Source organism: Puma concolor, chromosome B4 (genome assembly GCF_028749965.1).
Source record: "Puma concolor isolate L17-30 chromosome B4, mPumCon1.1.hap2, whole genome shotgun sequence".
NCBI classification, from domain to species: Eukaryota; Metazoa; Chordata; class Mammalia; order Carnivora; family Felidae; genus Puma; species Puma concolor.
The window spans coordinates 122452173-122477132 of record NC_141673.1 but is presented as its reverse complement, the minus strand read 5'-3'; the positions used below and the strand labels follow the sequence as shown (position 1 = coordinate 122477132).

At 45.2% G+C, this 24960-nt stretch overlaps 2 protein-coding genes and 1 long non-coding RNA gene across 7 annotated transcripts; 2 read left to right on the top strand and 1 right to left on the bottom strand.

Annotated features, from left to right (window-relative positions):
- The first annotated feature begins 291 nt into the window (after positions 1-291).
- COMMD3 (COMM domain containing 3) lies at positions 292-4229 on the top strand. Its single transcript, XM_025930855.2, has 8 exons — positions 292-481; positions 1820-1931; positions 2027-2090; positions 2180-2214; positions 2579-2639; positions 2726-2782; positions 2880-2939; positions 3864-4229. The coding sequence occupies exons 1-8, from the start codon at positions 343-345 to the stop codon at positions 3921-3923; spliced, it is 588 nt and encodes a 195-aa protein (XP_025786640.1). The 5' UTR covers positions 292-342; the 3' UTR covers positions 3924-4229.
- Positions 4230-5644: 1415 nt separating this feature from the next.
- BMI1 (BMI1 proto-oncogene, polycomb ring finger) lies at positions 5645-15621 on the top strand. 5 transcript variants are annotated; one of them, XM_086714774.1, is made up of 10 exons: positions 5645-5782; positions 10571-10701; positions 11050-11146; positions 11750-11805; positions 11899-11949; positions 12114-12222; positions 12301-12346; positions 12780-12878; positions 13185-13265; positions 13357-15621. In XM_086714774.1, the coding sequence occupies exons 2-10, from the start codon at positions 10590-10592 to the stop codon at positions 13684-13686; spliced, it is 981 nt and encodes a 326-aa protein (XP_086570900.1). In that variant the 5' UTR covers positions 5645-5782; positions 10571-10589; the 3' UTR covers positions 13687-15621. The 5 variants fall into 5 exon arrangements, with proteins under 5 accessions (XP_086570900.1, XP_086570904.1, XP_086570903.1 ...); XM_086714778.1 differs by lacking the exon at positions 5645-5782 and adding an exon at positions 6104-6289; XM_086714777.1 differs by lacking the exon at positions 5645-5782 and adding an exon at positions 9701-9826.
- Positions 11338-18607, bottom strand: LOC147579477 (uncharacterized). The gene is made up of 2 exons (XR_015253995.1): positions 17411-18607; positions 11338-13695 (listed from the first exon to the last, which is right to left on the bottom strand). It is a non-coding gene; the product is annotated as an uncharacterized LOC147579477 (long non-coding RNA).
- Positions 18608-24960: the final 6353 nt, after the last annotated feature.

Below are 24960 nucleotides of genomic sequence, written 5' to 3'. Positions count from 1 at the left end.
AGACCTAGGTGAGCACCGAGGGGAAGAGAAAACACCGAGCGCGTCCACAAAGCGCCCGGGGCCGCCCCTCTCCCTGAGGCGCGGCAGCTCTCGCGGCTGGCCCCGAAGGAAGGGCTGGACGGAAGCCACGGCGCCGGGAACGGCAGGGGCGGCGGGCGACGGACGGTGGGCGGCTAGGCGCGCTGGCCGAGGCGCGAGCCGGGGAGGCGGCCGGGGAGGCCCCGGGCCGGGAGGCCCGCAGCCCGCGCCGCCGCCCGGAGCCGCGTGCGCGCGCGGCCGCATCAGCTGAGCGCGCGGCGCGTGTCACGTGGTGCGCGTGTCGAAGGTCACGGCGCGCTCACAATGGAGCTCTCGGAGTATGTGCAGAAAGGCTTCCAGATGCTGGCCGATCCTGGCTCCTTCGACTCCAACGCCTTCACGCTTCTCCTCCGGGCGGCTTTCCAGAGCCTGCTGGACGCCCAGGCGGACGAGGCCGTGTTAGGTAAGCCGCTCGGCTCTGAGCTAGATCGGCCTGGGTGGAGGGGCGCTCGGAGAAGAGGAGCGAGACCGAGCGAGAGGGGAAAAACCCCGGGAAGAGGAAGTCTCCGGGCTTTGCCCTTCGCTCCGGACGGAGTGTGGGGATGTGAACCCGGAGCGGACCCTGACCATTGTTCTGTCCCCAGTTGGCACCTGCACACAGCCGGCTACACGTTTCTGGTCTGATTTCGCCTCCCAGTCTCTTTGTTCCTTTGTAAAGCCCGTGTTCGAGTCTTGTTTGTGGCCTAAACATCTAAGGTTTGCAGCCTGGTCTGAGGCAAAGGCTAGTTGACACTTGGACTTCATCAGGGTAGCTCCCTGCAATTCAAGCGTTCAGTGCTAGGCTGGCAAAGGTTTTAAAGGCTCTGTTTCCAAAGAATTACTAGGTCACATAGTGTTGACATTTTCCAATCTAGAGAATACCTCAAGCTCCTGTGATCACTGCAACACCCCAGTGAAGTATGTTTTGCACAGGTCCCACGCCTAGAACTTTAAAATATGGTGCATAATGTTTTGTTCCGCACCAGTTACCAGGAGACGAGTCTCTTTCAAGTGGTCCGGTCAGTGATTGCGAGTGCCGTGTCTGTATGGATTGAAAGCGTATTTTAAGACATCGCTTTTAGATAATTTTCTTAAATATAAATATCCCAACAATTCAAATTTTGTTTTTTCTGTAGTTTCATGATCTAAACCCTTGTACAAAAAGTATGAAAGTGGAAGTTCTTTAAACGAAAATAGTAACCACCACCTGGGTTAATCTCAAAAAAAAAAAAAAAAAGGATAGCTGTCAAAATCGGAAAATATTTTGAAAGTTGTATTTTATATTCTGAACCCGTGTCCCGCTCTTGATGTGTTAATGTCCTTGGAGCCAGTTATCCTAAAATTAATCCATTTTAGAGGGACAGTTTATTCATTCTTAAGTTTACACCGTGTAAAATATTTGTCTTCTTATTTTCCTCTGAATATGCTGCATCCAGCGTTGTATTGACCACTTTGTAGTTATTTTTTTTTTTCCTTTGGGGTTGTACAGTTGTAAAAAAAAAAACACACACACAGTGAAAAAGTAAGGCAAAATAAAAGAAGGCAATTGAGACCGGTAACAGAATTATTGATGTATGCTCATTATTGTTTTCCATTGACCTTGTTGTTCATCTCATTTACTTATAATTGCCAGTCTTTAGAGTTGAATTCTTTTTGTTATCTTGTTAAAGGGGATTTTTACCCAAATTAAAATACCCATTTTAGAAACATGACTATAAAGAATTTATTATCACAGCCATCACGAGCAATTAATTTATTTTAGATCACCCAGACTTGAAACATATCGACCCTGTGGTTTTAAAACATTGTCACACAGCAGCTGCAACTTACATATTGGAGGCAGGAAAGCAAAGAGCTGACAAGTCAACTCTAAGGTACAGGATTTATTTAAATATTCATTTGTTTTCAAATAGTATCTTTAAGACTCCAATTTCACTTTTTAAACTTTGGCTTTTCTCCCCCCCTCTAGCACTTATCTAGAAGACTGTAAATTTGATAGAGAGCGAATAGAACTGTTTTGCACGGAATATCAGGTTACTTATTTAAAGTTTTTTAAATTAATAGTTACTATTTTTCTTCTCTTTGCAAAGATGTGTTTTCTTTCTTTCTTTTCCCCCTGCAGAATAATAAGAATTCCCTAGAAATCCTACTGGGAAGGTAGGTACTGTATAAGGTGTCAAGCTGAGCCACTTTTCACTTGCAGGTATGAATGGAGAGTCTGGTGTGAAACAAAACAGGGCAAAAAGACAGGGATCTTGACCAAAAGAAAAGGGGCCAAAGGGCAAGTGAAACAATTGAAGTTAAGCTAATGTTTTTTTAAAGGTAAAGTTTATTGAGATAATTTTTTCAATGCTCTTTGACTCTTCAGAACTTGAAAATAAGGTTTAACAATTTTTGAATTCAGAGGAGATTGAAATTGTGTGTGTGTGAGGTGGGGAGGTAGACACCATTCTTGGTAGAGAGAAATACTCAAAAGTCTTTCTGTAGATATTATGTACAAAATTATCTTTGTATTTTTTAGTATAGGCAGATCTCTTCCTCATATAACTGATGTTTCTTGGCGTTTGGAATATCAGATAAAGGTAAAGTTGGACAAACTGTTTTCTGGGGGGTTTAAGGAACTTAAGAAAAAAAAAAAGACTGAAGTGTATGTGTTGTGCTCTTTTAGACCAATCAACTTCATAAGATGTACAGACCTGCATATTTGGTGACCTTAAATGTAGAGGTATTTACACATATGCCTTGTCTAAAATTTAAATGTGTAATGAAATTTAAAATGCCCTTGATTTACATAAACAGCGTTTTTTTTTTTTCTTCCATAGAACACTGATTCCCGATCCCACCCAGAGATTAGTTTTAGTTGCAACATGGAACAATTACAGGTACAGTATTAGGATCTGTGAATATGCCTGTTGGTTTATAGATGTTTGAGAATTATGCTTATGGAAAGTTCAAAAGAAAAACTAACCATCTGTCAGGAGACAGTGAAGGTTGGTTAAGGATTTAATGGGAAAGGGCTTCAAAAGCAGTATTTTAAAGTAGGCTTCACTTTTGAAATGAAGACATTCCTAACAGAATTGGTTTATATTTGCTGTTCCCTCTGGTTAAGATAAATTTCTGAATTGTAGTGTTGAGTGTGAATTCCTTCTATTGTGATTAGTTTGATCCAATAAGACAAAGCAAAATTAAGGGCATGTCTTTGAAAATGTCTTCTTTACTTTCAGAAATTAAACTTTCAAACAATCTTTAAATGGTTTTAAGTGACTTTTTATAAAGAGGAAGTATACATAAAGTTCTAAAACTCTTTCATATTGCCAATGTAAGACTGGAAACATTCAAAACTACGTTGATTACTGGACATGGTAACGAATTTATTTCTTACCACTTAAAACAATGAAGAGCATTACTTGAGATTTTGATGAATTTTGAATTTTTCAAAAGGCATCTCCTGTGGAATTGTTTTAATGCAACCATTAATCAAACTTTAAACTTTCTCAGAAAGTGTGAATACAGCGTAATTTTTGTTAGGTAACTGGAGAAATTTAGTTCTGACCTATCTTGCCTGTTGAGAGGATTCGGTTAGAAATTGTATTTCAAATGTGAGGGGAGAGTGGCCCATTTGAAGATGAGCTATTTCAGAGGGGAACCTTCTTTTGATCGATAGTGGCTTGCCAAAGGTTAAAACCCTCGTGAATTTTAAACTCGTTTAGAAAGTGCCCCGACTTTTTTTCTTGCATCTTTCTCAAACTTGGATACTTGTGTCTTGTGTTTTATCCTAAAAACGTGGCATTATAAACGTCTTTTAGGACTTGGTGGGGAAACTTAAAGATGCTTCGAAAAGTCTGGAAAGAGCAACTCAGTTGTAACTTGGGAAAGTTAACGATCCGCCCGGGTGTCGAGGAAGACCAGGAACGCCTTGTCGTCGACCGAACCACCGTTTGTGCGAGCTGGATGCCCTTCTCTTAAGTAGAAAAAAAAACGTTGCCTTCTGGATTTATGCCGCTCGTCAATTTTGACACTTTTTTACACGTGTAAAAGAGTTGAGGGAAATTCTGCCTATTTCAGACATCTGTAGCATAAACTGTGCATTGATCCCATTTGGTCTTTTTCAAGTCTCACAAAAGGAAGTAGACAGTATTGCACTCTGAATAAATAAGTTGTTCCCACAAAAAGAGTGGTGAGAGTTTGTTTGGATTTGAGTTGGTGTTAATTATTACTTTGAAGACATACATACGATTAGCGTTAACTTTTAACGATCGCCTTTTCTCCGGATTAAAGCTAAACACGGTGGGAAAGGATGCGATCTCCGGGGTTTGTGGAAGACCCCGTCTCGGGACTTGGGGAGCGGACGTGGTCGCCCCGCGGCGGGAGCCGGCCGGTCCCGTTACCTGAGCCGGGGCGGGGGCGGGAGCGGGGGGCGCTGGCCCGCAGTCGGACCCTCGCCCGCGGGGCTCCCCGAGGCCCGGCCCGGCCAGCCCCCGCGCGGAGCCCCCGGCCGGAGCGAGCCGCTGCCCGCGCGCGCGCCCCGCCTCGGCCGCCGGCGGGCGGGGAAGGGGGCCGGCGCGGCCGCGGGAAGACAGGGGCGGGCGCTGTTGTTTCCGCGAGCCCAACTCGGGCGCAGGTTCCGCGCCGCGGCGCCGGAGTCTGGGCCGCAGCCCGTTGGGCTGGCGGGGCCGGGCCGGGGGAGGTGGCCCGGCGCTTTCCTTGGCGGGAGCCAGTGGACGTGTGCGCCGCGGGTGGAGGCGGGCGGCAGAAAGAAAGAAATAACGGGGGGGGTGGGGGGGGGTGGGGTGAGCTGAGCTGCGTGCGGGGCCGAAGCGATGCCCGCGCCGGGAGCAGGGTGGCGCGTGTGGCGCTGTGGAGAAATGTCTCCGCAGCCGCGCCAGCGCCGCCGCCGCCGCGCTGAGCGAGGGGGAGGGGGCCGGGTCGCGCCGCTCGGAGGGGAGGGGGCGGCCGCGGGCCCGACTACACCGACACTAATTCCCAGGCCGCCCTTAAGGAATGAGGGGAGCACGTGACCCGGTGGGGGGGCGGCGGGGGGAGGGGGCGGGCGGACTCTGAGCCATTTTGGAGCCGGTGTCAGTTTCCACTCTGCCTTCAGCGGTGCATTTTTTTTTTTTCCACCCTCCCCTCCCCCCTCCTCATCCTTCCTCCCCTCCCCCCGCCTCTCCGCACGCACACACACGGCGCCCCCCACTCGCCCTCCTCCCCCCCACAGCAACTATGAAATAATAATCGTAGTATTAAAGGCAGAGATCGGGGCGAGACAATGGGGATGTTGGCGAGGGAGCCCCGATCCGGATTAGAAACACCTCCCAGCCCCGCAGAATAATACTGATCGCGCCCCCTCCGCGCGCTCCCTCCCCCGAGTGCGGAGCGGGAGGAGGCGGCGGCGGCCGAGGAGGAGGAGGAGGAGGAGGAGGAGGAGGCCCAGGAGGAGGAGGCGTTGGAGGCCGAGGAGGAGGAGGAGGAGGAGGAGGAGGCCGCGGAGGAGGAGGAGGCCGAGGCGGAGGAGGAGGAGGAGGAGGCCGGGCTCGGGAGGCAGCATGAGCCGAGCGCGGCGGCCGCGGCTCCTCTCGGCTGCGCTCGTTGCCCATTGACAGCGGCGTCTGCAGCTCGCTTCAAGATGGCCGCTTGGCTCACATTCATTTTCTGCTGAACGACTTTTAACTTTCATTGTCTTTTCCGCCCGCTTCGATCGCCTCTCGCCGGCTGCTTTTTCCGGGTACGTAGGAGGCGAGGCGCCTCCGGGACGGGGCCGGGGGGCGGCGGGGGCCGCGCGGGGCTCGGGCCGGCCGCGGGTGGATGGGGAGCGGCCCCCCCCCCCCCGCGCCTCTCCCGCGCCGGCCGGGAGGGCGCTGACAGCGTGGGCGCCGAGCCCCGCGCCGCCGCCCGCCGCCGCCGCCGCCCGCCGGCCCCGCGCGCCGCCCGCCGGCCCCGCGCGCCGCCCGCGCCCGCGAGCGCGCGCCCGCCGCCGCCCGCCGACTCCCGCGGCGCCGGGACCGACCCGCAGCCCGCGCCGCGCCGCCGCCGCCGCCGCCGCCAGCCGGGCTCGGCGCCGCTCCAGCCGCCGCCCGCTCCAGCCCCGGACGCGCCGCGCGCGGCCCCACGTTTTAGTTCCTTTCTCCCCCGAGCGCCCCTCTACACCCTCGCGACGCACATGGCCCCCGAGAAGAACACTTCTATTTCCAGCCTCTGCGGCTCTCCCCGCCACGGCGCCCTTTGTTGAGAGGTAGATTTGGATGAAACGGGGACGGGTTCCTGAAATCGGGAGCTGCTCGGGTCAAGTGGCTTCCCTCTTCTCCCGAAGAAAGGGCTTTGGAGGGGTTTAAACGTCCAGAGAATGCCCTCATTTTATAGGGACGGGTTGCGTGGGGGGCAGCGACCCCGCCGAGGTGGATGTTAAACTGGAGAGCGCCCGAACAAAAATGTTATTAACTTAAGTTGGAGGGACACTTGTGTGAAATTGGATGGCTTGTAAGATGGCGGTTCCCAGTTGTTTCCAAGGTCTCCTGCGTTTGTGTTTAAAATGGTAAAGTTTTCAAGGTGTGATTTGTTGGGAGTCTTAGATGAGTTCTCGAAACAGTACTTGGGACGCGCGCACTGGGAAGTGGGCATTTCAAATTTGGAGCTTTTTTTGGGGTGATGATGGTGACTGGACGTTAGTCTTGCAAGAGGTTTCCTTTCTTCTTTTCGCCCCCCTCCTTCTTTTTCTCTCCCCCCCCCCCGCCCCCCACCTCGGTCACTGCAATTTTTCTCTCAGCCTCTCCTATGGGATGCACTTAGAACCGTGACTTAAGTCCACTACGTTTTATAGGTTTTGCTGAATGTCAGCATAGGTCATGTGGTGAAGAGATGCTTTGGAAGAGGAGCACTAAAAAGTTGACTACGTGTGTTTACACAGCCTTTTGGGTTTGACAGCGATAGAGGATGGTGTTTTCCCCCAGAAATTTACAGTTAATAATTGGAAGTAAACAAGTAGAGAGACTTTGATCATTTCCAGTTGCAATAAAAGGATTTAGTGGGCTTAGTGGTCACGGTCCAATATTTAAAAGAGAAGCATGTATTTAACCCCTTCTCTTAAAGTAGGCAAAATTCTGGGCATATTTCTCCAAATCCTACTGTAGGTGGGTGGTACCTAGAATGTTGTGAGTGGTTCTGCATATATTTCATAGGAACCTTAACCCCCAAGTTCTGGAAACCCATTGTGAGCTACAATAAAGACTTGAAAGTTAAGGATGCAAATCGTTGACAGTATATACTTCATGTGACTATGTTAGTATTTGAATTTTATTTTAAGTAGACTGGTCAGAATCCCTTAGAGATTGGGTTCATGAGCAGATTTATAAACTTTTAAGTATCTGAGTTCATTCCCATACATTTGCCCCAGAGTGCAAAGGTGTTTGAAATTACTTACCTGTGCAAATTACATGCATAGTAACAGTGTCTTTGAAGCCATATAAAAGTCATTGCGTGTGCATGTGGATACCCACACGTGCTTTTGTAAGAATATTGAGTATTTAATTGTACTTGATAAATCCATTCATACTCTACCACCAAGTTCCGGGATGGATGGGTGTTAAGTACCCAACTCGGCAAAGCTCTCCCTCAGAGTCAAGTTAACCCAAACTTTACCCATACTTCTGGGCTGTGAACCCCAACTGGGGTTTTGGAGTTCATTTGCATTTCTTAGATTGCAATAGTCAAGCTGATTGTTAACATAAGAGCTTGCTTCTGTTTTGCTTCATTTTGACATGGTGTTAGGCCTCCCAACTAAACTGACAGCCCCCACTGAGCACGGTACAAAGGCAAGTTTTAACTATTGAGTATTTTTACTACTGTGTGGTGCATTTTTTGCTTGCCTGCCTGGCAGTTTCTGTATTGGAACCTAGGAGGCTTTCATTTCTAAGGTGCAAGGGATTGTTTGTTTCCTAAACCTATCAAGCATGTCAAACATTTTGGAAGTCGTCATTACATTGCCAGTACTCTCAAGTGGTATACAAAGATAAAGAACTGATTTTTATGTAAGTAATGAAGTGATATTTACTGGCATTATAAATGGCGATAGGACTGTGGCCAAACCAGGTGATTGTGACTTACCTGTTAAAAGCCAACCAGCAGATTTCCCTCCACTGAGGTTTAACTGTTCGGTATGTTAGTATTTGTGTTTGGTGCTTTCTGTACAGCAGAGAAATAAAGGCATCTGTTTTTATTGAAGTCCCTTCTCAAACTTCATGTTCGGTGACATTAGTGTGATATGCTATCACAAGGAGACCTAAGTATCACCTTGTTATCTTTCTAGGAAAGGTCCTGTGGTTTCACAAGGAGAGTTTGCTTTAAGAATTAAGGTTTGTCTTTAATCAAGTACAATGGATTTAAATATTGCTACTCTTTTGGGACAGTGCTCCACCCACAACTCCTCTGCAACCCCAATTAGATTTATTTTAACAACATGTTGACAATATTCTTGTAAACAAGTAATCCAAAGATAACTGAGGAATCACACATGAAGTTTTCTGGTTGAAGTCACTGGTTGCTACTGTGATCACTTTCATAAAAGAGGCTTTGTTTTGTTTTTGCCTTTTTTTTTTTTTTTTTTTTTTTTTTTTTAGTACTCTAAAGCTGTTAGTTTCAGCCATTGAGGTATGTTGATTGGTATTTCCTTCTTCTGCATTAAAATTCCCTAGGAATTAAAACCTCAGATGCATCTTCAAGTTTCACCAGTTCCTAGATTTCTATTCAGAGCAGTTTTGAGAACGTACTCCACACAGGTCTAGAAACGTGGTCCTATTTTAGGTTCTGAAATGAATGAAGTGGGGGTAAGAAATATATTTTTCAAGAGCACTACACGAAATAATTGACTTTCCTGATTGTCCGCTGGTATATTGTTGCTGACAATTCCCCACCGTGACTTTTCTGTAATATATGGTATCTTTTGGGAATATTATTTCATCGTGTGGGGATTTGTATGGAGGTTAGGCTGAGAAAATGACATTTGTTTTTCTCTCCTATCGTTGCTCTGGGTTGACAAGGTGTTGATTTAGCGTTGGGAATGGGCTGGTCACATGATTCTTTACATATTGTCACTACCGTACCGATTAAAGTAGTTTTTCTTGCCTCCAGCATAGTTCAAATAAAACACACGGCTTTGCCCCCTCCTTGTCTTCTTGTAGTACAGATTTCACTTTTTAGCTTTAGCAAAACTTTGTATCGCTAATCTAATCTGCAGGAGAACTTCATATTAGAGAAGAAAGCTTTAAAGAGGTTCAGTTCAATAAACATCTCTGCAATTTGAGCCCTGACGATTTTGGGCTAAGTGCACAGTTGGCAATTCTCAAATGATCCCTTCGTGAAATTTTTGACCTAGTGATTGCTAACAGGAGAGACCGAGTCAAGATCTGAAAGAAGTTCTTCGCACCGAGTCGACTTGGAAAGAGGCCCCCAAGAGTGTCCGAAATGGCCGGGAGTTCGGTTTGCATTTTTCCTCCACCACTCGCGCGCTCCGGGGCCCCCCAGGCTGCCCGCCGGGTTGCCGCGGGCGGGGATCCTGCTCCCCAGCGCCGCGGGCCTCGTGGGGCTGCCCCACCCCCGAGCCGCGCCGCCCGCACCCCACCCCGCCCCCGCGCCAGCCCCGCCCCCGCGCCGCGCCGGCCCCTCCCCCGCGCCCGCCGCCGCCTCCGCCCCGCCGCCCAGCCGCCCCGCACGCCTGCCGAAGCTCCGGGCTCGGCCCGGCTCCGCGCGGAGTTGCAGCGGTGGCCGGATGCCAAGTGTAAGTGTAAGTTGCTATGGAAACCCCGACAGAGGCGAGTTCCGAATCCGGAGCGAGACGGAGCCGCGGGCGCCGCCGGATCCGCCCCTCGCATCCCGGCCCCCGGGCGTCCGCGCGCTCAGGCCCCAGCCCGAGGCCGACTGGAGGTGCTTCTGCGGCCCCAGCACCCAGCTCCGGAAATGCCAGGGATGCAGATAGGGCAGAATTTGTTTTCCCTTTGTATCGCGTGAAAACGTGCCAGGTTCTGGTTGCTGGAACCGCCTAAAACAACAAGAACCCCTGGGAAGCCAGGGCATGCTCACGGATTTTCAACTGAAGATCCATAAGGAAGTTTTACAATAAATTTGGAGACCTGGAACAAGCCCTGGCGGTTGGTAAATATCTGCGGGGACTGTGTGGCGTCTGCAGCAGCCTTGGGGCTGCTAGGCTAGAGGACAAATGGAAGAAAGAGACCCGAATACTCTCAGCTCCCAGCCCCCACCCCGGACCTTTTCTTCTCCCTCCTGGAATGACCTGAGGGACCAGAAGTTATTTTAGTTGAATCCTCTTTCATCATTTCACTGTAATTGATTTAGGTCTGATTAGTAAATTCCTTCTGTAGAAAACGTTGGGACAGCCCAGCTGTACAGTCTTAAACGAGTTTTATGAACTCCACAGCACTTCAGAGTGTACGGTTACTAGAAGTTGGGAGATAATCTCGTTTCTCTTTCTGTGGATTATAGCCAATATTTCTGTGTCTTGCAGGATCTTTTATCAAGCAGAAATGCATCGAACAACCAGAATCAAGATCACTGAGCTAAATCCCCACCTAATGTGTGTGCTTTGTGGAGGGTACTTCATTGATGCCACAACCATAATAGAATGTCTACATTCCTGTAAGTACAAAGTTTTAGACCTTTTTTCGTGTCATGTGTATTTCACATTTCTTTCTGATGTTTGAAAACTATAACAATTCCCTCAGTCCTTGAGAATGTTGGTACAAAGTGATGGAGTTGTTTTCTACTCTTGGATTTGGTGAATTTTTGTTAATGCGTATTTTAAACATTTTATAAGTACAAGTATGTAATGGACAAGCGTTCTCAGGATATTGATGAAGTTTATTTAATTGGAAATACCTTTTGGCGTTTAGCATTTTCTTACTACTAGTTTTCCATATTTGACCCTGATTTTAATGCTTAGCATTTAATCTCTAAACTTACAAAACTTCGTTTTTCTACGTCTAGTCTGTAAAACATGTATTGTACGTTACTTGGAGACCAGCAAGTATTGTCCTATCTGTGATGTCCAAGTTCACAAAACCAGACCACTACTGAATATAAGGTAAGAAAATGTTTAAAATTAGTCTGTAATTGTTACTGGAATTGCATAATTTAGTGAAGGCTATCCTGTTTTATTTCTTCACACAAAATTTACCCTTGAATCTTCACCTGATGTGTATGCTTTGTGGAGGTTGCTCATTTCTTGCCATTTTAATGATGACTGACTTTAGACAAAGTTGAGAACTGTGCAAGTGGATTTTAAGGTTTTTATTTACACATCTTTAAAAATCTGAATTCGTTCTCCATTTCTGCATTGCTTTATTGACTTTATGACAAGCAGGAATGAGTGTGTTTAAAATACTTCCATTCTTTTATCTTTATTCTTTCCTATTAGCTAATTTAATAACTTGAAAGGCACACTTCTCTTGACTCCATGAAATGTGAAGAATTAATGAATAGAAAATAAAAGTATTTTTCTATTGATTGAAGAGTACTACTACATAAAGAAATTTTATTCTCATAATTGTTATCTTACTGATGGAGACTCTCACAATCAAGTAAAATACTATAGGAGAAAGAAAACGAAGAATGTATAGTAACTGATATGAGCATCTAAGGTTTTTGCCATTATAATTAAGAATTTACTTTTCTAATTCTTTTTCAGGTCAGATAAAACTCTCCAAGATATTGTATACAAATTAGTTCCAGGGCTTTTCAAAAGTGAGTAACTTGGTTACAAATGAGTTTTTACAAAGTATTTATCTGTTTTATCTACTATAACAAATGTTTAAGACTTTCTTTTTCCTCCTCTAGATGAAATGAAAAGAAGAAGGGATTTTTATGCAGCTCATCCTTCAGCTGATGGTAAAATCTTTAGAAGGGAAAAGACATTTTATTTGGAGGGAGAACTTATTATTCAGTAATTTATTAAAATTGAGTTTAATTTAAAGTCCCACTTCCATCTTCCTACGTAATATTTTAATTACATATTTAATTTTCTAAAATTGAGTTTCAAAATGTCTTCATAGCTGCCAATGGCTCTAACGAAGATAGAGGAGAAGTTGCAGATGAAGATAAAAGAATTATAACTGATGATGAGATAATAAGCTTATCCATTGAATTCTTCGACCAGAATAGGTAAATTTCGTAGGAAATGGGTTTTATGCTAATCCTTTCATGGGTACATTGTTCCACTAATAAAGTTATGTTTCTTAGATTGGATCGGAAAGTAAACAAAGACAAGGAGAAACCTAAGGAGGAGGTATGTTTCATGTCACAAAAACCTATAGAAGAAACAGCATTTGGCTTCTAGATTTTATGAGGGTGTATGCTGTGCTTTAGAATATTCTAGGGCCAGATGATGCTGTCAAATGGGAGAAAATGATCATATTTGATGTTTAAGAGTGATTTATATCTGATAGTAACTAGATAGAATTTATTTTGTATGTAGTTACTATTCTTACAAAATGCTTTAAAGAATTAATGCTTAATGCTTTGTTTTATTTAAAGTTTTCTTACTATGTCAGGAATCTGTTTATTTAGTATCAATAATAGTAAACTCAAAGTGTAGTTGAAAATATAGTCAGTCTCAGCTTTGGTATTCATACCTTTTATCATATTGGGGCAATCTAATTAAAACTTTTTTCTTAGCTGAAAAGAATTTTAAGAAACAACTTTTCTAACTGTATTCTTAGGTGAATGATAAGAGATATTTACGTTGCCCAGCAGCAATGACTGTGATGCACCTAAGAAAGTTTCTCAGAAGTAAAATGGACATACCTAATACTTTCCAGGTATCTGCCTTATAGTCTTGGTGCATTTAATGTGGATTTTTTTAAATACAGGACTTAATTGGAACTATCTCTTAAAGTGGTTAGTCTGAATTTTGTTTTATGCTATGAATATAAATTCCTTCATAATTTCAGGAAATATTTCTCCTCTTTTCCTTTTAAAGTTTCCAGGGGGAGTCTTTCTTTGTCCAAGTGTTTGGAGAGAATGTCTTTTGAAGCATTTTTGGATTGTATTTAGATGACCAAGAAAATCTGGATTTACCTTTGTTCTTTATGGTACTTAATAATCGAAGTATCATTTTTCAATAGATCGATGTCATGTATGAAGAGGAACCTTTAAAGGATTACTATACACTAATGGATATTGCCTACATTTACACCTGGAGAAGGGTAAGTAGCATATCTAATACTTGAAGATTATTGTGGTAAACCGTATTTAAAGAGGACTGATTTTTTTTTTTTTTTCCTTTTAACTTTGTAGAATGGTCCGCTTCCTTTGAAATACAGAGTTCGACCTACTTGTAAAAGAATGAAGATCAGTCACCAGAGAGATGGACTGACAAATGCTGGAGAACTGGAAAGTGACTCTGGGAGTGACAAGGCCAACAGCCCAGCAGGAGGTATCCCCTCCACCTCTTCTTGTTTGCCTAGCCCCAGCACTCCAGTTCAGTCTCCTCACCCTCAGTTTCCTCACATTTCCAGTACTATGAACGGAACCAGCAGCAGCCCCAGCGGTAACCACCAATCTTCCTTTGCCAATAGACCTCGAAAATCGTCAGTAAATGGGTCGTCAGCAACTTCTTCTGGTTGATACCTGAGACTGTTAAGGAAAAAAAAATTTTAAGTCCCTGATTTATATAGATATCTTCATGCCATTACAGCTTTAGAGATGCTAATACACGTGACTATCGTCCAATTTGCTTTCTTTTGTAGTGACATTAAATTTGGCTATAAAAGATGGACTAGATGTGGTATTCATATGGACGTTAATCGAAAAGAAAGATTGTTCCTACAAATTGGTTTCTGAGAAGGCAGGCAAGATGTTTTCCTGTGTGTTAGGAAAGATGGGAAATGGTTTCTGTAACCGTGGTTCGGATTTGAAAATACTCTGCAGTGGATATAAACATTGGGCCATAGTTTGTTAATCTCAACTAACGCCTACATTACATTCTCCTTGATTGTTCTTGTTATTATGCTGTTTTGTGAACCTGTAGAAAACAAGTGCTTTTTATCTTGAAATTCAACAAATGGAAAGAATATGCATAGAATAATGCATTCTATGTAGCCATGTCACTGTGAATAACGACTTCTTGCATATTTAGCCATTTTGATTCCTGTTTGATTTTTACTTCTCTGTTGCTACACAAAACCGATCAAAGGAAAGTAAACTTCAGTTTTACAATCTGTATGCCTAAAAGCGGGTACTACCGTTTATTTTACTGACTTGTTTAAATGATTCGCTTTTGTAAGAATCAGATGGCATTATGCTTGTTGTACAATGCCATATTGGTATATGACATAGCAGGAAACAGTATTGTATGATATATTTATAAATACTATAAAGAAAATATTGTGTTTCATGCATTCAGAAATGGTTGTTAAAATTCTCCCAACTGGTTCGACCTTTGCAGATACCCTCTGTTTGAGCCTTATCAGCACAGAATATTTTTAATGTGGCTTTCTCATTCTAAATTCTATTTCATTGGAAGCAATTGGCAAATTATAATACTGATTTTCTCTAGTAATACATATTTACTTTTTAAATTGTTGCAGTAAAGAAAAACTTTTAACTAAGGAATTTGGAAATAGTGTCTTCATTTCCTATTGCTTTTGATGGAATGAATGTGTTTTTAAAATGCGTATCCATCACTGTAATTCTAAAACAAATTTTTAAGTAAACCAGGAAATTGCTGGAAGAAGGCATTTTATCTGAAATTATTTTAATATGTTGGATAGCAGGAATTTCAAAGTTAAGAGTTGCATTTACAGCTATGAACAATGACATATGTCCTCTCTCTATTGTCTTGAAATAGAAGCAATTTATTTTTAGCTTCTCCAGGTATTAATTTTTAAACAGAGTGAACATGTTGAATTTAAAATATGAATAATCCCAACAGTTTTCAGTTTGTGTTTTGCTTTGGTCGAACTTGGTGTGTGTTCATCAGCCATCAGTTATTTGTGAAGGTGTTTATTCTATATGAATATCGTTTCATGTTTGTATGGGAAAATTGTAGCTAAACATTTCATTGTCCCCAGTCTGCAAAAGAAGCACAATTCTATTGCTTTGTCTTGCTTATAGTCATTAAATCATTACTTTTACATATATTGCTGTTATTTCTGCTTTCTTTAAAGATACAGTAAATGAAGTTTTATGAAACCACGAAATACATATATTTTTATTTTGACCTAAATTTGTACAGTCCCATTGTAAGTGTTGTTTCTAATTATAGATGTAAAATTAAATTTCATTTGTAATGGGGAAATTCCAATAAAAAGGATATTCATTTAGAAAATAGCTAAGACTTTAATAAAATTTGATACGAAAAGCACAATGTGCAGAAGTTTTGGAAACCCTATTGTGGATTACAACAGGTAAAAAAACTAAAGAGAATCAATTGCTGTCTTAAATAGTGATGTTGCTAAGAAGTACATGCTTTGTTGTATAATAGCTTGAAAGCCCAGTTGAAAGATGTATCTGTTTATTTACTCTACAATCTTTGAAGTAAAAGTTACCCATGTTTGCCAATTTTGGTGAATTTAACTCGTTTTTCTAGGCTTCTCAAGTTTTTCATGATGTTATCTAAGAAAGCAAAGTTAGTTAATGGAAATTTCAAATGATATTTTTACTTTGGATGATCATGTATATAAAGAATGAAAAAATATTTTTCAAAGACTAAAAAAACTTCAAATGCTAGTGGACCTGTTGCTTGACTTACACAAAATCAAGTTGTGAACTCAACACAGAACCCAAAGACTTTACATCTCAACCTTTTTATGATGGACTTATTTTTGGAATTCCTTATTAAAATATCAGATATTGCATTTATGGCTTCCTTAACACTGTTTTACCATTCTTGAAAACATGCATTTATTTTGCTTGAAAGGATTCCCCCCCCCCATTCCCTTTGAAAATTGCTTAAGCGTTAAAGGGTATTTCAACTAAAATGTCTCTGTCTTTTAATAAAACAGAAGATTACGTTTTGCATTCCCCCATAACCAGCTTTCACAGTTCTGACAATTAAGATTGAAAACTTTTGCTAAGCTACCACTTTAAAACATTTCAATCTTACAACCCATATCAAAACTGCTAACTTTGTGACTCTAAGCAGTAAAAGGAGGGTACGTGAAAAGTCGGATTTAAGTTTGGCTTTTGTTTCTGTAAAAGTATTCTAGGATTCTATACCACAAAGTTAGTGCTAACAAAATATTCCACAGAAAATGCCTAAATTGATTTCACAGATTTTAGCTTAAATGCAAAAAGAGAATGAGGCTGGCTTACTACTGTTGTGTAAATAGCGATCTATCTTGCTTTACACATGCATACCACTTTGCAAGTACTTTTTGCTTTTAAAATTGCCGGCCGTTAATTGCACTGAGTGGGGGGGCAGGGGGGGTGGAAAGCTGCCCTTCAGTTGACTTAACCTACCAACCATATTGCTTCGTTTCAATATTCATACGGGCAAATGTTAGGATTTCTGGAGGTACAATGCGACATACAGAGTAAGCTCGCAGGGGCTTCCCTACGTCCTTCTCCTCTTACTCTTTTCCTAATAGTTTGGCATTGGAGTTTCAGAAGACACGTGGTATAGGCCTATCAAGATAAAGTTTCGTGAAACCAACATAGAACCCATGTGAAATACTACTTTCCAATGGCCAACAAGAAATGAAAAAAAAAAATTTTTTTTAATACCTAAGGCAATCTTTTGAGGGGATGGAAGTTTAATTTTAGAAAAACTCTGCACATGGGACCCAGTCTCTTAGAATCTTGGGATGATGGAAGTGGGTCTTTTTTCTTTTTTTCATTTCTTTTCTAGTTTAAAGGTTTGGTAAATATATATGTTTTTCTCATTGCCCCTGGAATGATTGTTGGGAATTCTGATTTAGTCTAGTGCTTCTAAGAAATGGGGGCTACATCATATTCTGAAATACTAGGATTGTTTCCCTCATACAGTCCTCCTCACACTTTATCCACAGCTAAGGTCTTGATGAAATTACATTTAAGATGATCCTATTTAACAACAGTATGTACTTCCAAGACATCTGATGTGCAAAGAGTGCAGAAGGCAGCTTCAACATAAAGCTTTTGGGTTAGAGAGCGTCATTTCACTTGAGGATGTTTCTTCAAGTATAAGATGAATAGCACAACAGGTGATTGTTTCTAAGATCGCTCTAAAAACATTCTGACTCCTCCCAAATAACACCTTGTATTAAACTGGGACCACGATTCAGATAGATGAGTCCTTTACAAGGAAGAGAAAGTATCACATATTAGAACCTCCTAGTAAGTCAGATTTGGGAAATACCCCCGCGAATACCTTGAGCCTGTGGGTCTCCTTGCAAATCTCAAGATCGCCCAGTTTTGATTATGAAAGTCTCCGAAAATGTTTACACAGTCGAGTGTTTCCTGTTTCCGCAGTTAATTTTTTTTTAACGTTTTTTTCTTCTTTTGGTTCTTGAAACGGATTTCCTTTATTTGCACCAGTTTCTTTTTCTTAGTGTGCAATTTCTAGAGGTCTCACATGAAGACTTCACTCTCAACCTCGTCTTCATCAAGTCGACGACATCAAAAGTCATTTATCACTGCAAAGGCTGTTCTAAGATCCTTTTGAATTTTCTGAATAAGTTCAAGTGCATGTGGAAGACTCATCCCGAAATCTCATTTAACTCTCCAAATAAATAGTAAGCATTCAATAGAACTCCCAATGAGTTAAATTATTCCCATTATTCTCTTAAAATATAGCTTCCAGACACTGTGAGAAGGAACTTTCAAAAATAGCAGGTGTCGTTCCCTTGGAGTCACCTACATTTCAGGAAAACGATGACTTCTTGCTCTGATTGTTGGGTCATCATAAAATCCAAACTTCACAGAATACATGATTTCAAGGTCGGTGCCTATTTGGTGCTCTCAGTTTTGTCCCTCTAACTTAGCCAGAACTCAGATCGAGAGCAGAGACCTGGAAGACTCGGACCAGGGTCCTCGGGAAACGCGTCGAAAATTGGGATGTTAGGAATGAGGACGTTACCGAGATGGATAAAGATGTTACTGGAGATAGAGAAATCTGTCCAGGAACTACAGTGTCTGGTCTCAATGCCCCCCAACAGTGGAAGACACTCAAACAAAGCCGAAGACAGGAGCGCAGTGCGCCGCTCGGAAGAAAAAGCGGGGGCGAGGGTGATTAGGCTGGAAAGAGCAACGGCTTAAAAAAAAAAAAGAAAGAAAGAAAGAAAAAGAAAGACAAGAAAGAAATGGCTTCTTATATTCTGGTGCCCGATGGAAAAGGCACAGGACGACCGCCTGGAGAAAAACGACCTCCCCTTCCCGGCCGCGCTGTCTTCCCGGTCAGGGAGCCTTTACCAACAGGACACGTTAAGGAGGAAACCGCCATGCTCCCCGTCCTTATTTTTTAACCGGCCGCTCTCGGAGGAGCGTTAAGAGCTACCGTGCAGACCGCGGTTACCACGGCGCCGCGGGGGCTCCGCCAGGCCCTGCGCGTGAGCCAGGGCCGCGGGGCGCCGGGAGGCCATTTTGCGCGTGCGCCGCTCGCCTCGCGCCGCCCTGGGTTCGGCAGACTCGGATCCCGCCAAATTTGAAAGCAAGATTCTCAGGCCCTGCGGGCTCGGGAGGTGACGAAAGGAAGTCGTCCCTCCAAAGTCGGCACCCGCGGCAAGGGGAGGCGACGGCGGGGTGCGCGTGGCCTCCCAGGGCGGCCGCCTTCCTGCCGAAGGCTTGCCCACCGGGCGAGACATCAGCAGGTCTGCCCGTCCGCGGAGGCACGGCGACCGGCCCCCGGGCCTCGAGCTCAGCGCGGGTAGGAAACGGGCCCACGTCCGGGGAGGCTGCAAAGCCCACCGACGCGCATTCTTGCGGTGCCGTTCCAGAGAGCCGCCTCGCTTTGCCCCCGACTCCTCCTCCGGCTTCAAATCCTATGCCCTTTCTCCTTCAAAAACGAGGGGTCCTTGCAGTTTGAGATTTTATCGGATAGACTGCAAACTGAATTACTAAGAAAGCACGGCGTTGCCCTCTCGATGGTTCCCCCAGGCCGCGCTTCGAGGGCGGTTGACCGGAAAGGCCGATGGGAGAGGGTCCGCCAGCTGAGCTCGCTTATTGGGAAGAACGGCTCCAATCCCCTGGGAAGGACATTTAGCCGGGTGGCAGTGTCAAAGAGGGGGTGGCTTCGCGACAGGAATCTCAAGATCCGGGCAAAGGCCCACACCTGGAGACCCACAGGCGACGCCCAAATAGGTCTCGGGGCCAGGCGCACCCGAGAGGTTTGGCAGCCTCACGCCACCGGGCGGGGCGGCTGGCGGTCCGAGGCAGCGGAGGTCGCCTCCGAAAGACGCGGGGACGCCGCGGGTTTCCGACAGAGCCTGCGCCTGCCGGGTCCCCAGGGTGGCGACGCTCATCTGGCCTGGCACTCCCACTGGCACCCAAAATCCGGGAGAGAAAGGAACGGCTGGGGAAGGGGAGTCGGGGGGGGACGGCGGCGAAGTGAAAGCGGCCTAAAATGGGCGACGCCGGGCGAGTCCTCTTTATCAGCGCAGCAGACTGCAGGAGCCGCCATTTGGTGGCGGATTTTGGTATTTCAGTAGCACGTTGTGCCGAACGTCACAACTGGCTTGTCTACGTGGCAGGGTCATTTTTACGCCGCGGTTTTCAAACGTTCAAAATTCCCCCCTAGCCTTCCCCCCTGGGGGGCGTTGAGCCCCCTCCCCCACTCCCGGCGGACCGCTCGGCTCGCCCCCTCGACCCCCGGGGCGGCGGACGTCTCCTCCGGGCGACGGCGGCCTCCACCCGCGCCCAAAGGCCGGGGTGGAGCGTGACGGAGCCCGGCGCACACCGAAAGGGGGGGGAGGGGTTCTCCCCGTTTTTCAGAGACTGGGGCGACTGCGGGCGCCCGCAGCTCTCCTCCCTCCCCAGCGCGGAGAATCCCGCGGCCCTGCGGGCGTGACGGGCATGGTCTGGTCGCCGGCCCGTACCCCTGCCCCGGCCTCCCGCCTCACACCTCTCGGGCGGGAGGAGCCTCGGCCTAGCGGGAAGGAACCCGCCCGACGAGAGGCGGCTCCTCTGGGACCCCGCACTGGCGCTTCCAGCCCTGCCCGGAGCACCTTCGGGGACCGGGAAAGCTGGACAAATCTGTAGGGCGCCGGGCGGCCCTGGTGTCCCGCCCAGGGTCGCCGGGTCTTCGAGGGTTTCCATTCGAAAGCCCCCGAAGCGTGAGGTGCCTACCGAGAGGAGAACAAAGGGCTGGGGGCTGAACGCGCGGCGAGTCCGCGCGCGCGGCAGCCCTTTGCTCGGCCCGGCTCGGAGCCGGGGGCGCGAGCAGGACTGGCTCCCGGCCCGGACCCGGGCCGGCGGGCGCTCCGCCGAGTCCGCGGCCCCCGCCTCCCCGGCGGACTGAATGAACCCAGTCTTCGAGCCGGAGCTGCCATGTTGCGTTCACAGAGGGCGCCAGTAATTTGACGCTTGCGAGGTGGCGACACCCCCAACGGAAGAGTCCTTCGGCCCTTCGTGCCGCACAGCTGCGGTCAAAGCCCGAAGGGACCGCGGGGGCGCGGGCGGGAGCGAGAGAGCCCGGTGGGCCGCCGAGCCGGCGTGGCCGCTGCGCCGCAGCCGCTTCCCCTCGCCACCTTCCTTCCAGGGGCTGCGGGGCTGCGCGCGAGGCAGAGGCTCGGTTGCCAGTAGCAACCACACGACGGCGATTTGCAGCCAGGGCCGCCGCAGCCGCCGCTGGTTCGGCTGCCTCCTCTCCCACTTCGGGGTCGAGCATTTGCAACTCCGGGGGCTGCCCTCGTCGACATCCCTCGCCCCCGCCCCGGGTCCTCAGCCTCCGGGACCCTCAGCTCCTCTCGGAAGCCTGCTCCCCGGCTTGGCCCTGCCCCCACCACAGACAATAGGGGCGGCTTGGAGAGCACGCTGCGGCGCGCGCCTCGCTGAACAGGCACCTGAGCCCCCGAGATAGGGGCGCTCTGCTGAGTCCCAGCCCCAGGTGCCCTGGTCTCCAACTTGAGCCGACACGCTTTGCCAGTGGGCCGGTCCAACAGAAAGCTTTTCTTGACATCAGAAATAAGGACGGTGGTAAAGAAAGAAGTCAAGGCAAGACGCCCGCTCCCTTTCTGGCAACGTGGACACAAAGAAGAGCTTCTGGTTGCATCTGCTCTCGGTAACGGTGGCTTTCTTCTGGGTGAGAGCCACAGGAAAAAGTCACACAACCTTCCGTCTTCTTGGACTACCACGAATATTTTGCGTTTGCGCCAACATTACAGCCAAATACTCGTTCTTGTTACGCATAAGTGGATGGAACATTTCCCCGTCCCCCCCCCCCCCCCGCCCCCTTCATTTCATTTCATTTCATTTCATTTGATGAACCACATCAGCCCTTGGCAGTGTAGACTGAGTGGTCTGATGCAGAAAGAAAATGATTGACCTTAACCCTCAGGAATCTTTCTGCCTTTTCTAACAACTGTGGTTCTAGGACACTGATTTAAATTCAACAGAACCTTGTTAGTGTTTTATACAGGTCTTTACTGAAGAAAAGTGGGCAAAGTATCCAGCATAATCTTTCACTTAGCTAATAGGGTAACTTGGGAAATACGTGCATTGCCAAATTTCTTCACTCTGGAAAACTGTCCCTGCTTTAAATAGCCATTAAATTAGTTCTTCAAGGATGAAAACGTCACGTAAATCACAGATATGCTGAAATTTCTAAGTTTAAAGCACCTAGAGGACAACACCTGTCTTGTAAATCTTTGTGTGCTCCAGAGTCCTTTTAACATAGCTCAACAAATATGTAAGTTTCTAGAGGATCCCAGAAGTTCAACAACCCTTGCTTTAAATATATATATATATATATATATATATATATATATATATATATATATATATATATATATATATTGATACCTACTATACAGCTTGGGTACCTTTAATGAAATCAGTGAAAAGCTAAACATTTTCCAAGTTAGTGGAAACCAGATATTCTCATTCATGCATGTTTTTACCTAATTTTATTTCAAGTCTGGTCGATTGTGCTAAAATTATCTGACAGATGTTTCCAGAATTCTAAGAACAATGATAAATTGTATATAAGAACTTGTAACTTTGCTATTTTCCCACTAAAGGTGCCTGAAAATTGGTTTAAATAGCCATATGCAAGATGAAATTTTAAAGTGCCTTTCATACTTTCATACAGCACAGGCAAGACATTACCTTCCTGCACAGTTCAACAGGAACGTTAAAGGGGCTAGTATTGGATGTTGCAAATCTACCAAGGCAATGCATCTTGAAATATCCTTTTTCATTTAAGTCAGCTTTAAAACACAGTGAAAGCAGCTAATATGTCTTAATCATATCTGATGGTAAACTCAAATCAACACACATCCTAAAATGACTCTTAGGTATGATATTTTAAAAGGGGTTCACTTTCAAGCTTCACAAAATGTCAAGTTCATTAAATAAGGCAGTTTACTTCAAAGAAGAAAGTTAGCACTACTTGGTTCCTGGAGGCAACATAATGACCTGTAGCTTGCCCAAACACCCCACCACCACCTTAAAAATAGGAAAGCAAGGCTTTAGTGAAAAGTTCCCTTCTACGGTCTTTCAGGAAAGAAAAGCTCCAACAACTTGCTTTGGACCAAGTTAAAGAGATTATCTCCCTTTTTCATTACGACTGTGTCTTTCAATGAATTGAAGGATAAGATCAAAGTGCATTCATATTCATGTGAATTATCGCTATTGACTTGAATAATGATGGATTTCATTGTTTTATTTAAACTGAAACCAGAAATGCTGCTGCTTTTGAGTCTACACCCCTAAGGCTGTAGAATTTCTTCTATGAGGACTCAAAAGCCAAGCAATTAGGTCTGACAACCACGTCATTTCCATAATGTACTTCCGTACAGAGGACTATTTATTGGAATCGGTTACATTTCTATAGAATCTTACCATGCAATTTTTGACTCCTTTCCAACCTTCTGAAAAAGAAAAAGAAAACCCCAAGTTTAATAAACACACTTCCAAAATACTTAAGTGTGACTCGTACTGGGAAGATAAAGTGATGTTTAGAAAGCATCTAGTTGTTCATGAATCAGAAAATTAATGTTATCAGTAATTAACTCAGGACAGTGTTTTTGCTTTGAACATGATTCATTACAGTTTGTTTTCTAATGTAACTGAAGAACTCGGTCAGAGTAAGCTTGGGAAAATGTGTTTACCAGCTGTTTCTTTCTAAATATGCCTCGTGACAATTTTCTTAAAATATTTTCACTTGGGTTCTCTTCAAACCATCCCATCATGTTCTATGGAGAAAGAGGTTATGAGATGCACTGGACCCCAATCACTTTTACTAAATGTTCATTCCACTCCAATTATGCACCTATTAAAATTCTTATCACTTTGGAGAATACCTCTAAGGAAATTCATTACAACAAAGTAAGTTTACAACAGAATAATATAAGCATCCTTTAAAATAGATGTAAGAGAATGCATTTCATGAACTTTAATATACACAATTTATATAGGCTCTCCAAACTTGAAGAGAGACTCTAGTGCAATACAAGTCTGTTATATTACCATGGTCTGCAATGGGCTCTGGGAATATCCTTTCCCACAAAGATAACTGATACTAGTTACTTGATATCACTCTTAAATTCTTGCCACACATTTAAATCACACATAAGCACCACATTGTTTTTAAAGAGAATCAATGTTTTTCTATCCAATTGTGCAACAGAAGCCTCTATCTTCACTGTCCCCATTTGGTGTCCATAGTATTGTAAGGCACTCTTCAAGCCAAGAGTTTGTTAGTAAGTTTGTTTCCATTTGGGATTTGGCCATAAAGATACTGGCATTATTTATATATTTCTAAGTTTATTCGAACTTCTAAGAACTTTACTCTTGACTTACAATTAAAATGAAAAGCAACTACGTAGTCTTTCACCAGAGAGGGGGGGTGGGGGTGGGGGGTGGAGGAAACACTCCTAGAAGAAACAGCATTACTTTATAATCATTTCCATTCTTGCTAATGGGAATGGTATTAGTATTTTCTTCATATAGGTAGTCATTAATGTTTTATCCATATGAGAACCTTTATTCTTCACCCCCCCAAAAAATAAATATGGGGTAACGTTGGAGTAGGAGGCAAATTAAAGTAATCCAGCTTTAGCAATATTCAGATGTTTCCTCTAAAATACCGGTTTTAGATATGCTGTGCCGCCGCGCCTTGCATCCTAGTCTACGTTTTAGCGGAGCTCACTTTCGGCTCTGATAATCTCGGTGGGGGAAACCGACATGCAGAGAGGATAAACAGCCTATGCCGTTTTTGTAAAAGAAACCTTGAAACTCTTCTCTCATTACTTTTGCACTGTTTCCTAGGGGTCAGAGCATAAAGTCAGTTGTTATTCAGAGTAGTCATTGAGCAAGAAGTTTTGGGTTGGGACTTGATATAACAAAATGACGTCAAAAATTTAAAAAAAAAAAAATTGAGGTTCGCACATGCGCAGTGAGGTATGGCTTTTTTTTTTTTTTTTTTTTAAGTGAGCTTTTGGCTTTTCACCCCGCCTCTGGGATCTGGCCTGTGCCGCGGGGTCTAGGGAGCTGGCTGGTGTAAGGTGGTGCGGGGTTCCCTCCCCACCCCGGCAAAGAGAGTCTGAACCTCCTGGCTTTCTCCCCGCTAACGGGGCTCTCTTTATAACTCCTGGCTGGACAAAGTCAGGGGGAAGCAGGGCCGACCGGAGCGGCCGCGGCGAGTATTTCTGGCTGCGCCAGCGCTGCGGGACCTCGGCTCCCGGGGTCCTGGTCTCCGCCCGCTCCGGGCTGGCCCCTGAGACTTGGCCGCACCTTTGCCAGGCCCACGGGTCAGCTGTGGCG

Excerpts from the sequence above, each read along its gene's own strand:
- COMMD3 (XM_025930855.2), top strand. The coding sequence starts at position 343 with ATGGAGCTCTCGGAGTATGTGCAGAAAGGCTTCCAGATGCTGGCCGAT. Across the intron at positions 482-1,819 it reads GGCGGACGAGGCCGTGTTAG|ATCACCCAGACTTGAAACAT; the intron begins GTAAGCCGCTCG and ends AATTTATTTTAG. Across the intron at positions 2,940-3,863 it reads GCAACATGGAACAATTACAG|GACTTGGTGGGGAAACTTAA; the intron begins GTACAGTATTAG and ends AACGTCTTTTAG.
- BMI1 (XM_086714774.1), top strand. The coding sequence starts at position 10,590 with ATGCATCGAACAACCAGAATCAAGATCACTGAGCTAAATCCCCACCTA. Across the intron at positions 10,702-11,049 it reads AATAGAATGTCTACATTCCT|TCTGTAAAACATGTATTGTA; the intron begins GTAAGTACAAAG and ends TTCTACGTCTAG. Across the intron at positions 11,806-11,898 it reads AGTTCCAGGGCTTTTCAAAA|ATGAAATGAAAAGAAGAAGG; the intron begins GTGAGTAACTTG and ends TTCCTCCTCTAG.